At 45.7% G+C, this 17423-nt stretch overlaps 2 protein-coding genes across 19 annotated transcripts in view; one reads left to right on the forward strand and one right to left on the reverse strand.

Annotated features, from left to right (window-relative positions):
• The window catches only part of TP53INP2 (tumor protein p53 inducible nuclear protein 2), a 31774-nt gene extending 26418 nt beyond the window's left edge, over positions 1-5356 (forward strand). For 5 of the 6 annotated variants that reach the window (XM_035728980.1, XM_027623429.2, XM_027623431.2 and 2 more), the window contains 3 exons: positions 665-839; positions 1250-1538; positions 2061-5356. In XM_035728980.1, coding sequence (XP_035584873.1) covers positions 716-839; positions 1250-1538; positions 2061-2313 — 666 coding nt within the window. In that variant the 5' untranslated portion in view covers positions 665-715 and the 3' untranslated portion in view covers positions 2314-5356. The remainder of the gene's footprint in view (positions 1-664; positions 840-1249; positions 1539-2060) is intronic. The other variant, XM_027623435.2, reaches the window with a different exon arrangement.
• A 1069-nt stretch (positions 5357-6425) lies between these two features.
• The window catches only part of NCOA6 (nuclear receptor coactivator 6), a 104185-nt gene continuing 93187 nt past the window's right edge, over positions 6426-17423 (reverse strand). For all 13 annotated transcript variants that reach the window (XM_027620958.2, XM_027620959.2, XM_027620954.2 and 10 more), the window contains 2 exons: positions 14669-14814; positions 6426-6987 (listed from right to left, as the gene is read on the reverse strand). In XM_027620958.2, coding sequence (XP_027476759.2) covers positions 6944-6987; positions 14669-14814 — 190 coding nt within the window. In that variant the 3' untranslated portion in view covers positions 6426-6943. The remainder of the gene's footprint in view (positions 6988-14668; positions 14815-17423) is intronic.

Below are 17423 nucleotides of genomic sequence, written 5' to 3' on the forward strand. Positions count from 1 at the left end.
GATAATTAGACCCACTTCCTAGAGTTGTGAGAAGTACCAGTGGTGATATGTAAAGTGCTTAGTACGGTACCTAGCACATGAATGTTAGCTATATTATGATGATGATGATAAGTAATCACAATAATTGGACAGTTTCTTCATTGCTTGGAGAACTTCAGGGTCCAGCTTGGATGTCCAACCCTCTGGAGACCTTTCCTGATAGAATCTGGTCATATATATATCACTCCTTCCATGTCCCTAGAGCATGCAGTAATATTAATAACTAATTGATTCGTTTATTGAATGCTTACTCTGTGCCTGAGTATGGCTCTAAGCACTTTGTGTTTGGTTCATTTAATTCTTAGTGGAGCCCAGAGGAGGATACTATTTATTAGCTCATGTAATTCTTATAAGGGCCCAGAGGAAGGTGTTTTATCATTGGCATTTGGCAGATGAGAAAACTAAAGCACAGAGAAGTTAAATAACTTCCTAAGGTCACACAGAAAATAGAAAAAGCCTGAAAGCAGACGGACTTACCAGATCGTGCACACACCGCAGAGCTTCCCCACACATCCCTGTCGTACTCTTACTGCGCTCTGGGGGCTGGGGGTGGGATCCCCAGCCCGGAGTCAGGGGTAGTGACTAAAGTCGGTGGGGGCTCTGACTCCTTCTCCGCACCTCGCAGGTTTCTACACTGCCGTAGGACGCCCCCCTTGAGGCCGTTTCATCCCCGGCCATGTTCCAGCGCCTCACCAGCCTCTTCTTCAGTACTCCCCCTCCCCCCGAGGACCCCGAATGCCCCCTAGCCTTGGTCTCCGAGGAGGATGAAATGGACGGCTGGCTCATCATTGATCTGCCGGGTGAGGCCTGGGTCAGGGGCCCGGACTCTGATTCCTGGGCCTGTGAAAGGGCAAGCGGCCGAGCAGCGGAGGGGAAGGGAGCTGCTAAGGCACTGGGGAGTTCTCCCGGCCTACTGGGCAAATGGGGCCGAGGCAGTGACACTGAAGGCAGGGGTAACAGGGCCCCAATCCCACGCAAAGCCTGGCTGGGCCTTCTCCTGGCAGCGCAGCGTTGGGGCCCATACCTCACGTGCCCTAGGGCAGCCAGTCGAGACTCCTGGCCCGTGGGTGCCCCGTGGGCGCGGCGGGCGGGGCTGCGTGTCTGACTAACGATGCCCTTTCTCTCCCCGCCCCACTGTGTCCGGTGTGTGTGTGTGTCCCTCCCCGCTGCGCCCCCTCCTCCGCATGGCTCCCCCTCCCGCGCCCCGTAGACAGCTACGCGGCTCCACCCAGCCCCGGGGCCGCCCCTGCCCCCGCAGGCCGCCCCCCGCCCGCGCCCTCCTTGATGGACGAGAGCTGGTTTGTTACCCCTCCCGCCTGTTTTACTGCAGAGGGGCCCGGACTCGGGCCCGCCCGCCTCCAGAGCAGCCCGCTGGAGGATCTCCTCATCGAACACCCCAGCATGTCCGTTTACGTCACCGGCAGCACCATAGTGCTGGAGTCTGGGCCCCCCTCCCCGCACCCCGACGCTGCCCTGCCTGACGGCGACCTTAGCGAAGGGTGAGCGGGCCGGGGACTTGGCCTGGAGACCTGGAGACCGGGGAGCGAGCCCAGGAGCTCGCCCCGCGCCGAAGGGGCGGAGCCTTTAGAGGCGTGTCTTCGGGGGCGGGGACGAGGCTCGGAGCGGGCCTGAGGGGAAAGGGGCGGAGCTTTAAGAGAGGGCGAGGCCGGGCTTCGTGGCCCGGGCGGGGCCTGGGAGAGACCGAGCTGCGAGGCTTGCGGCGGGTTTGGCGGAGGGGCTAGGCGGAGCGCCGAAGGGGTGGGGTTTTCAAGAGGCTGGCTCGGAAGGTTAGAACCGAATTGGAGGTGGGAGCCGAGGCCTTCCCTGGAGTCCGGTTTACCCGTTACAGGGGTTAGAACGGAGGAGGCATCTCCAGGCTGGCTCGGAAGAAGGGTTGGGACCCACTAGAAGGGCACTGGGCGCTCTGCTAAGAGCAGAGACAGCACTGCGCCAGGGCGAGGGTGCGGGGACTGGGTGGGCGGAGTGTCCGGCCCTGACCGAGCCCTGCTCTGTCCCCGCAGGGAGTTGGCGCCCGCCCGCCGCGAGCCCCGGGTCCTGCACCACGCCGCCGCCCCTGGGCCCGCGCGGGCTGCGCTACTGGAGAAGGCGGGCCAGGCGCGGAGGCTGCAGCGGGCCCGGCAGCGGGCCGAGCGCCACGCGCTGAGCGCCAAGGTGGTGCAGCGGCAGAACCGCGCCCGCGAGAGCCGTTCGCGGCGGCCCAAGCACCAGGGCAGCTTCGTCTACCAGCCGTGCCAGCGCCAGTTCAACTACTGAGGGTCCTCCGGTCGAACCACAGACCCCTCGCCGACTCCCGACCCTGTCGGGCCCCTCCGCCGCAGCCAGTGTGTTGCTCGAGGAGCGCCCGCAGCCCACCTGGGTGGGACACTACAACCTCCCTCCTCAAGTGAGGTGGGGTGCTAGCCCCCTCCCCCTCGATTTTCCCACCTCTGATCCTCTGATCTGCCTCTGAATCCCCTCCTGTCCTTCACCCTCCGACCCCAAGCCTGGCATCTAATCCTCCATTTCCTTCCCCCTTGACACTCCATTTTTCCCTCCTTTTCTGGTCCCTGTCCCCATCTCTGCCTTGACATTCCCCTTCATCCTTGCCCTCGGGTCCTGTACCTCTGGCCCACTCCTTGTTCCACTAATCTCTTCTCCTGCATCTAGCTCTTTCCCCGCCTTCAAGTCCCACTTTACAAGCCTCACCCATTCTCATGTTTGGCACTACGCTCACTCCTGCTCCTTTATTCATTCCCAGTAATTCCCTCCCAAATGGATGGGGGAGTGGGCCCTGAGGCCAAAGGGTTCTGCCTTTAGTCTCCTCCTTCCCTCTCCCCTTGGAGTTGTTTAGGCCTGGAAAGGTAAAGTATGTAGAACAGGGCTGTGAGATGTGAGTTGGAGAAGGTGGAGGGAACTGAGGGAAAGAGGCAGCCTACTGGAAACGTAGACAGGACATACAGGTTAAGAAGCTGTAGGGAGCAGGGCACCATGGGAACTGGCACTGTGCTTGCTCAGAGAGGCCAAGCCCTCCTCTTGGGCTTGAGCCTGAAGTCTGCCCCCACTTCCCTTGCCTATAATACCACTTCCCAATTCTCTTTAGAAATCCACCCCTCTGCACACCCCTGAGTCTGAAGGGCTTAGTACCTTGTTGCCCTGTCCCCAACATGTCACCCCAGGAGTAGAGGCTGGGCAAGGCCCTGCCATCCTGGCCATCTGTTCACATGCCCAAGGTGCTAGAACTAGTTTAGGAGAGATGCAGGCCAGAGGGCTTGTAGGCAGGGAAAGTGCACACCCCAGAGTAAGAATGCAGGAGAATGATGCTGGGGAGGACAAGCTGTGGGGTGAAGCCATCCCAAGGAGGACAGCTCAGCCTTCATGTTGCCTCTGGCCTTGTATTTCACACACTGCCTAGGATGACTAATAAACACTCCTGGATAGGAAGCCAGGAGCCCCACTGGCCCATTCCCCAAATAGTTCTAACCCAGGGTCGGGGCCTCACATTTCCTCCCCCAAGGCCCTTCTTTTCTAGTCTGATGGGGAGAAATGGGTGCCCTATGGTTCCCCTTGCCCTCTCCTCCAGTGAGTAACTGGAGGAGGGAACCTGAATCCCTGGGTGAGACAAGAGGGGACACAGGCAGTGTTGCCCTTCTTGTAGTGGGAGTGAATTTTGGGCTCAGACACCAGCAACAGCTTCTTGGGATACCCCGAGTTGCTTCCCTTTTCCTCTAACTGTCCTTTTCTAGTGTGTGCTCTTTCTTCCTTGAAACTTTTAAGATTTCCTGTTACATATTAACATAGGTCTTCCCCCTCACTCCAGTTCCAGGTTTCTTGGCCTCACTGCCAAGCTGAGGCTTGGTTGGAAAACTGCGATCCCATGAGGGTAAAGGCAGCTGCCCTCCCTGGATAAGGGAGGGGGGTAGCCCATGGTTGCTGGGGTGGGGACAGAGAAGTTCCTGTTGGGGTCTCCTATCCAACGGAGTAAACCCAATCTACAGTAAAGGCAGATCAAAGTCCCTACGCCAGTCCTAACTAGGGCCCCAGTAGTTGACAACCTTGCTCCTTTCGCCAAGGTTCTCCTGCAGTTACAACCTAGTTGTTTTCTTCTTCCAGCTACCCTGTGGTCACTTCACAGCCAGCTTAGGGTCTTCAGCACTTCCAAGAGGAGTTTCAGCTCCCTGCCTACCCCTCTGCTGCCGGCTGGGGCAGAGGCTCAGTCCTGGGCAGTCCCTATGATCCTTCTGGGGCAGGTGGGGAGAAGAGTGAGTTATAGGGCATTTGGTTCAAATTTCAAAAGGCCCCTCCCTTACACATATTTCTGGAGGCTCCTGTAGTTCTAGAACTCAGCAGTCTCACCACCTGGCTGGTAAGGCTCATGTGTTTTTGTACTTTCCTGTAGATCTGTAGCATTTGAGTATGTCTAGATTCCTAAGAACCAACGCTACTCAGTCTCCTGCTAGTCTGACTCCTGAAGCATCAGAGCTCGTCCTACTGTATTGACTGTGTGCCTTTCACCTTGAGCATGCTTCAGGATTTTCTTTTTCTTAAACCACAGAACTTGAATACACGAGGGAACCTGAATTCACAAAGTCCTATGCAACCTTAGACAGGAGGGGGTGAGAGAGTCCGTCCTGACTGATGTTTTCAGAGACCGTGGAGAAGTTTGTATTAATTGTCAATATTACCAGCACTTTGCCAAAACTGAGTATGTCAGAGGGACCCCTGTTTCTAGAGTGAGACCCAAGACATCAAAGGGCAACTTATAGTAATTCCTCCATACGTCTGAGTGCTCCCTTCAAGCTGGCTGTCACGTTCCAGCTTCTGCCAGTTTGGCCCCAGCAGGGTACCATATGTGTATGAATGCAGTTTGCGGCTGTTTTGGGGTATGCCTGCTCCCTGACCCCCACCTGGTATCCTGATCAATTTGTTCTAACCTATAATGTCTTAGATGCAACAAGGACCCCACTAGAGCTCTTGGATGCCTTCTCAGATCCATGTGGCTTTATGTGAGGGGACTGAATGCAGACACATCGGAGCCCCTTGTATCTTCCCTTTTGCCTTGCCACCTAGTTCCATATGGAACCAACAAGTTGAGTGTATCCCTCATAGGTGTTTTGTGTTGAGACCGGCTGAAATGAGAAGACTGTGGTTGATCATGTTGTGACATGTTGACAGACTCAAGGACACAACCACCTCGATCCAGTCATGTGGCATGCCTGTGTATGTGTATAACAGGATTCTGATTGTTAGATTTTAATGTTATTCCTCTATGGGAGAAAAAAATTAATATAAAAACAAATAAAAATCTATTTAAAGCACATTATGCTTTCTGTCTGAGTAGAGCACTTTGCAATCTCAAGCACAGTATTGGCACAGGGATTATTAGGCTGGCTTTGGTTATGGTTGTGTGTCATACATACATGGAAAGAAGAGGGAAGATAAGCTTGTCGGGAACACAGCCAGACAACTGTGGGATCTGACTCATAAATAACTACTTCTGGAGGATCCTTATAACCCAAGACATATATAAAGACAGTTGAAACAGAGATGAGAGTGAGAGCATGATAGAGTCACTGACTTACCCTTTTGGTTTCAGGCATTAGGTTCTGGTAAGGTCAAGAAGACACTGCAGGGGAAGGGACGGACTCTGTGTCTAGCTGTAGAAGATACAGCAGAAGGCTGAGGCCCAGACCAAGCCAAGGACAGAGCCCCAAGCATCAGAGTCTCCTGAAGGTTGGGAGTAGGGTGGGGGCAGAAGCAGCAGGTTTGGAGACTGTAATTTTTAGGTAGGAATTGAGCCAGGAAAGGGAAAAACCTGGGCATGTTGATGAGAAACCAGCCCCAAGTCTGATACAGGTGAGAAATAGGCACCCAAAGGGTAGAAAGTAGTGGGCATCTTTGAAGTATATCAAGTATATAGCACAAAATGACCCCTTTTTATGTGGGAGCTGCCTGACCTAACTATAGAATTGGACTGAAGGTGGAAAGCTGACCTAAAGTGGGCTTGATTCTTGATGCTGTTACAGAGAATCTGGCTAGTCAGTCTGGGCTTATCTCTTGAATGGAGGAGACTGTTAACATTCTGTGCATGGAGAAACAGATGTATGAGGTGGAGAAAAAGTGCATTTGGGTTACCGATGGCTTCCTGTCCCTCAAAAATCCTGGGTGGTCTTTGATCCTAGGTTGATTCTGTTATTTGCAACCAAAACAAATTTGACCAACATTTATCAAAGTGCCTGGTACAGTGCTGAAAAGGGGTAGTTTCTTCAAAGCAGGTATAGTAAGGACAAGGTGCGATTCTAATTTACAAAGAAGGCTGTTCCTACTCATTTATGGTCCAAAGAAAACGTGCTCACCCAATAATCCCTTACCAATAACATACATTTATGTTCTAGGACAATGACATTTATTTAACACATTCAGTATTTCACATTGTACAAACCCTTAGATTCTCTTTATTCACTGGTCCATTTCTACAACAAATACATCCAAAACACTATATAATAAAATATTTACAACATTTCCAAATGAGAAGATTCCTTTTGCTCCCTCTACTGCTATTCACACACATAACTTCCACAGCACAATACATCATTAGAAGATCTAAAAATGCTCACCCTGTACTCTAGGCTGCTTAGGAAATATGAAAACTAATAACATAATCGCATTAGCTCCTCTCAATACATGGCAACATTTTAGAAACCTCGAACTTCATCTTGCAACACCAAAAGGGTTCAACAACTCTGCTTTCCCCATTGCACTTTATGAAACAGGTTGCAGGGCCTAGGAAAAGGGCCATATTATTAAAATGACTAACTGTACAGAAATGGATTTTAAAAAGTCACAGCTCAAAATTGCTTTTTGTAAAATTCACACACATTTACAAGGATCAAGTCGCCGTCCAGCTTTACTTGGATTTTCTTCGCTTGGATTGCACCGCGCTGGTTATGTCTGTGGGGGGAAAGGAAGGACATACTCAGCTGAGGCAACTCTTTATGGCAGTGATGTTTAGTCCACAAGAAGCAGGGCTGGTCTAAGCGGGGCTCTACTGGACTCTGAATAAATCGAAGGGCCTCAAAAGGAGCACTCAGTGTGGAGACGGTCTCAGGTTTCTGTGGGAAGAGGGCCTGGCTCTGTATACTAGGGCCTGGCTCCTGGGGAAGTCTGACACAGGCGGTGGGAGATGAAGCACACATACCCAGTTGGAAAAAGTGGCAGGGTGGGGGGAGCATCTTGGGCTGGGCAATTAGCCCTACAACCTCCATCACCAGTGAAATGACAGACAGACGGAGTCCTGTGAGAAATCAATGAGTCTTGCTACAAGCAAGTGGTAAATTGTGCCAGAGTGCAAAAAAAAAAAAAAAAAAGCCTCTGGATCCCTTTTGGAGTCAAGCCATTCTTTTGCAGTAAGTAACTCTTTTTGCTTTACTATAGTCAAAGTCTCTAAATAACATGACCATGACCTGTGGTCAACAAGTATCTATTGTGGCCTAGCCAGGAATATCAAGGCTGTGGATACATCTAAGCATAGAAAACAATTCAGAGCAAGCCACAGCCTGCTCTGAGACCAGGTGAGCCTGCAGGCTTCATGGAAGAGTGGGGAACTGTGTGACTTATACACAGAGTAACAGTGGCATAAATGGAACAAGTGTGTTTTAATTCCTTTACTTCCTCTTGTATTATCATAGTGTCTTCAATCATCTCAATCTTATTCCATATTTAAACCATGTTTCCACATGGGGCACCTGGGTGGTGCAGTCAGTTGAGTGTCCAATTCTTGGTTTTGGCTCAGGTCATGATCTCAGGGTCTTGAGATAGAGCCCCACGTCTGGCTCCACACTCGGCATGGGATCTGCTTGAGTTTCTCTCTCCCTCTCCCTCTGCCCCTCCACCCCCCTGTACTCTCTCTCTAAAATAAATAAATAAATAAAGTAAACAAACAAACAAACAAACCTTACAAAAGAAAATCTTCCTCACAAAAGTCTTCTACAGCAGGGTACAATGAATAGCTTGAAGCTCTCCAAATGTAAACATTTCTTTAAAATCTTCTATTCATCTTGGGACACCCAGGTGGCTCAGTTGGTTAAGTGTCTTCCTTTGGCTCGGGTCACGATCCCAGGGTCCTGGGATCAAGTCCCAGGTCGGGCTTCTTGCTCGGCAGGGAGTCTGTCCCCCCCGCCCCCACCCGCCTACTATTCCCCCTGCTTGTACTCTCTCTCTGACAAATAAATAAAATCTCTAAACAAAAAATCTTCTACTGATCTTGAAAATTCACTCTCATTCTTCATGCTGCTCCATAGATCTTTTGGCTTTAATATGAAATCAACGTTTTAAAATTACTTCCTATCAAGGAGAAAATATTTTCTACCACAATACTATGTAAGATGAATCAATTTTATTGGTTTCTGGAAACTAGGCTAAATTTTCTGATGCTGCATGTTAGGTTCAGTGTTCTAAGCAATTTTTCTTTTTTCTTTAGTATCATATTTTAAAAGTCCAAACTTAAGATGTAGATGCAAAAAGCGAAAATGTCACTATTAGCTAGAGTAATTGCTAAGAAGGTCTCAATGACTTTTCAAGAAGTGACCAGTGTAATATTTTTAGGCTTCTGTTGGCGTAAATCTCAGTATGTCTATCTTCTTGCTGGAAGGTCATGCTGCTTGTGCCATGTGGTAGAAGAATCAGTCTCTCTCTGATTTACTCCTTAGTCTTCTGCTAATCAGATGACAGTTAATCTGACAGGATGCGGATAATGGTGTTCTTTAATTCTGTGTAAATAAACTAAGAGTCTCACACACCCCAAAGTTCCCTATGATCAACTCCCTAGTCCAACTCTCAAGTTTTTTTCACTGTAGTAAATTTATCATTTGAGTAAAAATATACAGAGTTGTGTCTTTTCTTTCTTTTTTTTTTTTAAATTAGGCTCCCCACCCAGTGCAGAGCCCAATGCAGGGCTTGAACTCATAACCCTGAGATCAAGATCTGAGCTAAGACCAAGAGTCGGACACTCAACCAACTGAGCCACACAGGCACCCCTACAGAGTTGTGTCTTGAGTGTTCATCCTTAGAAAGATATCTGTTAATTAGGCCAACTTTGAGAGCTTTTCCTTTGTTGTGATATGAAGGATCGAGTGGTGTGTCTGAGAAACACCTATGTGGCTGGGAGAATAGGTGAGAAGGGGGAGGGTGGAGAAGCAACCTCAGGCTCTCCCTCCCCCTCCTCTTTCCTTGCCTTTTCCCACCTGTCACTGCTTCATAGCACCCAATGATCTGGCAGACTGACTCTGCTTCTGCAGACCAATCAATGAGTGGGACCACGAGTAAACAAATGATTTGTGTTAAAAACTGCAAAAAAATAATCTTTTAGATACCACGGTTAGCGGTGGGAAAGATGGTGTAGGGTGTACTTTTATACTTCCATGAAGGAAAAAAACTGCATCAACCTGATACTGAAGTCTCTTTATCACCTTCCCTGGATAAACCTAGGAATCTGGGTCACAGGGCAATGTCACTTTTGATGTCTTTATAAATCTGTCTGAAAAGGTGAGGTTTTTTTTTTGTTTTTGTAGTTCAATTTTATACTTCCTCCAAAATATTACCACTTTCACTACTCCACTGAACACAATAAGAAAATCCAGAGGTAAACTCTTTAAGGTAAGGAATTCTAGGGAAGTAATGAAGTGGCTGATGGTACATGCAGGGTGTACATCAGGTCTGTTCCTAAAGGATACCTACTTTATCTGTGCATAATCCCACTCCCAAGACCCCATAACCAATACCACACTACCAAAATAAAAATTATATATATTGTTGAAAACTCCTATTTTTTATTTATTTATTTTTTTAAAAGATTTTATTTATTTGAGAGAGAGAGGGCATGAGAGGGACGAGGGTCAGAGGGAGAAGCAGACCCCCTGCTGAGCAGGGAGCCCGATGTGATACTCGATCCCGGGACTCCAGGATCATGACCTGAGCCGATGGCAGTTGCTTAACCAACTGAGCCACCCAGGCGCCCTGAAAACTCCTATTTTTTAAACCAAAGATTTTACAAATTAATGTCTTCACAGGTATAAAAATAGTTCAAAGACCTAAGAGTAACACCATTTATATTAATATTTTGAACCAACTATATGGTAAAGAACTAGATCAATAACAGTCTTTCAGATATATATACTTGGAGAACGCTTACATTTATAATTTGATAGGGGCATTTTCTCCCCCGGTTGCCTCATTTTGACCGCAAGTAAATTTGGCCAAATCTACAGGGTCTATTAAATCTTCTGTTATTTGGAGTTTACCTTTACCTTTCAAGGAGTTTTAGAAAATGACCTTTGGCCTTGTTCACTTCATTATGGTTTTTTTTTTTACTGTACTACTTCTAGCCAAAATTTCTATTTTTTGTAAAAGAAATTCTGGAAATCTCCTTTCAAAATTTTCATGGCTGGTTTCGGAATGATGATGCTACAAGAGTGCAGTTTCAGGCAGTTACTGTTCAGAGTCTTCTCCCATATCATGCTCATTTATATTTCTACAGTAACACTTCCATTTTAAGATGAATTTTTTTTTTTTAGATTGTTGCTTCTCAAGTCACAGGCTGTGGGTATGGTAGGGCTATCATCCCACTTTGCTGTCAGAGGCATCTTAAGGCACTCTAGGGACATCCACAGCTGCTGCTGATTATAGGTTGCTCTGAACTTCCTTCATATTAGCATATTTTCCCTGGTTTCAAACTTACGCATTAAACTTCATTTTTAACTACTGATCTCTTTTCCCAGTTGAAAATATAACATAAAACCTATTATGAACAGAAGAGTAAATAAAGACTGATAAGGGAAACAAGACAAATCATTTCTGTGTTAATAGGGAACACATCATGTCAGGAAGTAGAACTACTCATTTGCATTTTGTAACAACACACCTGATTAAGTATAATTAAAAAAAAAAAGCTCACTGATTTGTGGGAGCCAATTTTTGTGTCTGTAATCAAAAGTGGGGTGGGGGGGGACCCAACAACCAAAACCAAAACAATAGGTTAGAGAGTGACCTACCAACCATGTGGGCCTCCCTGGACTTGCCCAGAAATAATCTGTCCCACCTGCTCCAATCTGGCAGTATAGCAGGCCTTGGCCAGCATGACGTAAGCAAACTCTGTTCCCACAGCAGGAGCATGGTTAATGTCACTGGTTCTCTGACAATACAAATGTACCAATACTTCTCATTATAAACTGCTCATATTTCTCAGCTTTCAAGATGCTCATGAAAAACAGACTGTTTCTGATTTTGTTTGTGCATATATGACCAAAACTGTATGAATGCAAAAAGGCAAACCTTTTTTCCCCCCTCAAAACTTTAAGAAGTATTGATGCTGCGGAAAGATGTTTCAGGTACCCAGCACTACTATGTCTCCAAATATGAATTGCATAGATTTTGGAAACCACCGTGATATTTTATGATCATTCCCTGGGTATGGGTTCAAATATGATCACAAAAAGTTATGACTTTGGTTCAGAATTCTGGATACAACATAGCATATTGCATAGCAAATAAAAATGCATATTAATTCTCTAATCTGGATCCAAGAGCTCTACCACTTAAAAATCAAAACAGCTATAGCACTCATTTTGGATTTAAAACGTAACTTACTCTAGGAGTTCAGAACTGACAGCCTGAGGGCTTGAGGCTAAAGTGGAGATCTGTACATGACTGTGATTCCTGGGGTTTGGCCAGAGCTCTGACATCCTTTCAGGAGACACTTATCCGGCACCCCTCCATGCAAAATCACAAAGCTTTCAAGTCATTAGGGCTTTTCCTAAGCCACTTGTTAAGCCTCAGAGCAGGGATGGGGCAGGCATTCCAACATGACTACCACCACCTTGGGACAATGTCCAGTTTAAGTGTACAAGCCTATTCACCACCCCTTTCTAAAATAGGTTCCAGCTTTCCATCTTCGCTTGGCTGGCAGTTCTCTACAGACTGGCTCTAATTTGGGTATCTCTTAACTGTCCCAGCTGCTCCTTTGATTCTTTCTGGTGCACTGTAAATGACACCCTTATTATCTTGAGGGTCTGGGCTCAGGTGAAGTTTCCAAAAATCTGGTGTGTGACATCTCTAAAGGAAACACTTGTTTCCTGCCTTTTTTCTTTTTCCCCCACTTGTTTCCTGCTTAAAGGTAATTACACACCATATTCGACAGCCTAGAGGACCTTGATCCTTTGGGAAAGTGAGGGGCCAAAAGAATACAAAGAACTGAAGGGAAGCAGGTTTTCCCACAGAACTCCAGGAATCTTCCCTTCAGTGGTCTAATAGTATTCAATATACTGAAAAGAGTGTTTCCTTCCAAACAAATCTCTGTCTCGGAGAGGATTCCAGGGAGAACAAAGAAAGTAGCTGGTTCCTTTTCTGCATCAAAGTGGGGACACCAAAGAGGACCCTGCCAGTGGTATATACAGGACACCTCGGAAGGAATGAAGACCCCTTCCTCTCTGATGGGCGGAGAGAAGGTAGCTTCTATACGTCCACCTATCTGTGATCTGTAGACCCATGGCCTACTCCCAGGGGCTTTTGTGAGGATTTGTGAAAGTCTGGCCCAGAAGCATAACCTGCTAATGACAGCTGAGTTCTCAGGTCAGTGTCTGGTGTTGGTGCACCAGAACCTGCCCTCATCTTCAGGCTGGCATCCCAATAGTATTTGACTGTTTCTCAGCACCACTGCTTATATCAGGCACTTGGCCAGGATCCAGCTCTTGCCTAATGTGAGTTGCTCAAGCTCAGCACATTTCCTGTGGAGATGAAGTATCATACCCTTCCTCAGATCTCGGCCTTTGCACATGCCGTACCTTTTGCCTAGAATATTTCATTCAATCCCATAGCCTGCATAATGCTTCCTCACTCTTCAGGTCTCAGCTTAAACATCATTTTCTCCAGAAAGCCGCCTCTGATTTGGCAGAGGAGCAAAGCATCCCAGCTATATGCTCCTACAGTACCATGTAATTTTGCTATCACAGCATTTAACATTTAACACATGGTATTAGTCTTTCTGGCTGGCATAAAATTGATATGATGAAGACAGAGACCGTCTTTTCACTTTTATATTCCCCAGGGCCTGGCATGTATAAGTACTGAATATATATTTGATAGATGGTTACTAATAATTTCTGATTATATACCTCTTTGCATGAGGCAGCATACTAGGTACCAAGGATACAATGGTGAGCAAAACCAGACACCTCCTGCCCTTGCAGAATGCACAGATTAATTACCTATCACATAAATAGACATAAAGTTACAGCTGTGATGTTATGAAGAAGAACATGGTGCTATGATTTCTCATAGCGGTGACCAGGGAGCTAGGTAAAAAGAGTAGGAAGTGCATGAGGAGAAGAGAAGAAGGAAGAGGGCAGCACATTCCCTGCAATGGGTGTAACATACACACAGGCTTGTGACAAGAGATGAGAATGGCATGTCTGAGTTGCTGAGGGAACTCAGATGAGGCTGGGAGAGGCTGACAGAGCCAGACCACATGGAAACTTGGGGTCCCTGTTGGTGCTTTTAGACTTTAATCCTAATTACAATGTAAATCACTGAAGGGTTTTAAGCTGGAGTAGCAATGGAGACGGGGCAAAGTGGATAAATTTGGGTCACCTGAGATAAAATCAGCAGCTTTCTGTGATGGATATGAGAGATGTGAGGATGAGGGAGAGGTGCCGAGGAGGATGTGCCCAATGAACAGATGGTGGTGCCATTCCCTGAGGTGGGGAACACTGACAAATGACCTGACATTGTGGGTGAAATCAGACATGTTGAATTTGAAGTCCTGCTAAGGTTGTACATACAGTTGTCTACGATTTCTAGAGGTCTGTACTAGAAATACAAATTCATGAGTTGTCTGTGAAAAGTTGTAACTAAGAAAGGGGGGCATGAGTGAGATCAGTTAGGGAGAGAAGAGCTGGAGAGAAAGGGTGACTCAGGATCGAAGTATGAGGAAAGCCAACATCTAATGTCTGCGTACAGAGGTTGAGAAGGAAAAGTCAGAGAGGTAGAAAACTATCAAGAGCTCTAGGTCAGAGAAGTCAAGGGCAGCATGCATTCACAAAGGAGACATCAGTCAACAGGGGAGAGAAAACTGGTAGGTAAGGCTCTTGACAAGGTCAGAGAGATGGGATCAAAGAGGCGCAAGTGGAGGAACTGGTCTCAGACTTGAGGAGCGACAGCTGCTCTATTACGGTAGGAACAAAGGAGGATCCTGGTAGATTTATGTCTTGGTAGCAAGAGCTGAAGCAGTTCTATTTTCTCTGTGAAGAGGTGAGAGTCTCTGCTGAGAAAGAGGAGAGAAAAGTAGAGGCCAGAGGAGTGGAAAAGAGAGTTGACCACAGAAAAATGGCTGGGCCATATTGAGGCCCTATCTGAACATGTGATCATGAATGAATCTGCCCTGTTATGTTCTTTTTTTTCCCCAACAGTGCTTGCTGCTGTGTACACACACAGAAAACACATAGGTAAACGAACTAAGGAAGGACAAATAGTAGAAGTCAAAGTAATAGAAGCAGAGATGAAAGACACAGTCCTCCGCTGTGGTGATAAAGACCCCATTCTTCTATTTGACCCACAATGGCACCCACAGCCCACTGCTAACCTTTAGTAGAGCTGGAGGCTGAAGCAGGCCGAGAGGATCGCTTGCGATGTCCATTTTCCACATTTTCAGAAGCCACAGTTGGCTCTTCAGTTCGGGAGTTTCTTCGGCTTGGGGTTTTGGACTTTTCAATGATCTCTTTGGGCTCACTGCCGACAAAGGGAAGCACAAAGTTTCCAAGGAGGTGAGGGAATCAAGTCACACACACAAAAAGGGTTCTTTTCAGATAGAGTTTCATTTGTAAGGCAGAAGATTAAGAACTATACAGTCATTCTGAAGAGAAAATATTCCATCCTGGGACAATGAACACAATTACCTTCTATATTACTAACTAGACTCACTTAAGAGTGAGTCTAGTTTGTTACACTAGTAAAAATAAAATACTAAAGCATATTGCTGGTGAAATTGTAGAAGAACAGGTAAGAAATTAAGAACTTGGAACAAAAATTCCCAAACTTCCTCACCCATTTTTCTAAAATAACAATATTCCCTTTTAAAAACTAATAGTATCTAAACTCTAGGAAAAAAAATAAAAATAAGTAAAATCTAGGAAATTAAGAATATATACTGGCATTTCCTATGAGCCTGGTATAGTCAGATAATGGCATGTTATAAGTCACATTATAGAATGTACATGAGGATGTATTCACAGTATACTACTGGGTATACTGATTGCCCTTACCTCAATCCCCCTTTTTTAGTATGCAGAGATTTAAAATTGGTAATATGCAGTACTACTAAGGGTATGGGGAGAGAAACTCCTGATATAAATTATATAACCCAATGGTTCTCAATAGGGGCATTTTGCCTCCCAGGAGACATTTAGCAATGTCTGGAGACATTTCTGATTGTTAAGATGACTGTCTTGACTGAGGCAGGGATGCTACTGGCTTCTTTTGGGTAGAGGCCAGGCATGCCACTGAACTATAATGCATAAGACAGCTCTTCTGTGCAACACCCCTCCCTGGCAAAGAATTATCTGATCCAAACTGTCAATAACGCCAAGGCTGAGAAACCCTGGTGTAATCCTCTGGCTCAGCAATTCCATTTCTAGGTGCCTAAGGAAACAAATCTTTTTACAGCACTCTAATTACACACAAGGATGTCAAAGCATTTTATTTATACTAATGAAGACAGAGGACCTAAATGCTTTACAATAGATTATAAAACTAAAACATGGCACATCCATATTCAGTCATGAAAAATCATGTTAAGTTTAATGATAAAAACTGTTTATGATACATTATTGTGGGAAAAAAGTTACCAATATTATGAATAGTATAATCCCATTTTCATCATAATACATGTTGAGTATATATATGTAACCACATATAAATGAATGAGATACATATGCGTGTGTGTGCATGATGTATAGTGCTTATATATAAAAAACACTAGATTATATAAATATTAGATATATTATTTATATATAAAATACTCCCTATCTGTATACATACTCTCAAGAGAAGTAGAGGAAGATGAACTAAAATATACATAGTATTGTTTGAGTCACAGCAATACTGGTTTACTGGTAATTTTCTTCTTTTTAGTTCTCTGATCTGAATTCCAAATTTTAATAAACTTTTTACTGCTTTCATGGTTCAAAAAAATGCATGTCAAAATCATTAGGGAAAAAAAGCTGATTAAATTTGCTTATTTATAAGGCATGGAACTGAAACAAAAGTAGTACAACAAAGAAAACAAGCTGGTCAAAGGGATGCCTCTTCGGGAAGTCTTCCATGACCTCACTTCCCAAGTGAAGCTGTCTCTTCTTTTTGTTTCACAATCTGTCTCTGGCATTCTAGAGCACCCATCAGATTGTACAGCATATTTTCTTTTAATATCTTCTGCCTTCCACTAGATCAGGAGCTCCTTAGCGGCATGAACCATGGCCTATCAACTTTCCCTAACCCCTCTGTTTTCACTCCTGCCTGAGTATCCTTCACTAGTGGCACTATGGCTGGAAATTTGGCCATACTGTTCGCTACCTTGTCTTATTATCTAACCACTGCCCCACAAGCCAAGGTAAGTGAAGAAGCAGGGAGGCTGGAGCTGGGGTGGGACTGTAAGTCAAGGGGTATTTACATATCCTTTTAGAGATGTTATGGATGGCTTTCTGGCTAGGAGCCCAGAAAATGGTCAGAGCCTCTGAGGAAGAAAGACTCCTAATAGAGGTGCCTCTTTCTTCTGGCAAAACAAAAGCCACAGTAGTACTGTCCTGGTATTTATATGGTCAGTGCTCAGACAGCTCTGGAAACAAACATCCACAGGATATTTTTGGTCTGATTATCTTCTTTCTATAGCCACACAGTTGGTGCATGCTTGAGAAAGGCAAATAATTTCAAGTATTAGCCCAATCCAAATAAAAATACAGGCAGAATGATGTAGTAAGAATATCAATGAGTTTAGAGGCAGAAGAACAGGGGTCAAGTCTTACCTATATATTTACTGGCCATGATATTTAACTTTTTCTATGCTTCAGATTCCTGATATATAAATCCCCATGTTGTCTGCTGCAATACATAAGTGTGAGGGCTCCGGAGTCAGAGCCACTTACTAAATCTGTGGTCTTGGGCAATTTAGTTAACTTCTCTGAGCTTTAGGTTCCCTATCTTTGAGACAGAATTTACCTTCCTAATAGATATTGTGAAAATTAAATGAGCTAATACACTTAGGGGGCTTGCAGCCCAATGCATGGCACGGACTGCATTCACATAAATGTTGGCTATTATAACCACCTCAGAGGGCTGATAGGAGG

Source organism: Zalophus californianus, chromosome 8, assembly GCF_009762305.2.
Source record: "Zalophus californianus isolate mZalCal1 chromosome 8, mZalCal1.pri.v2, whole genome shotgun sequence".
Lineage (NCBI taxonomy): Eukaryota > Metazoa > Chordata > Mammalia > Carnivora > Otariidae > Zalophus > Zalophus californianus.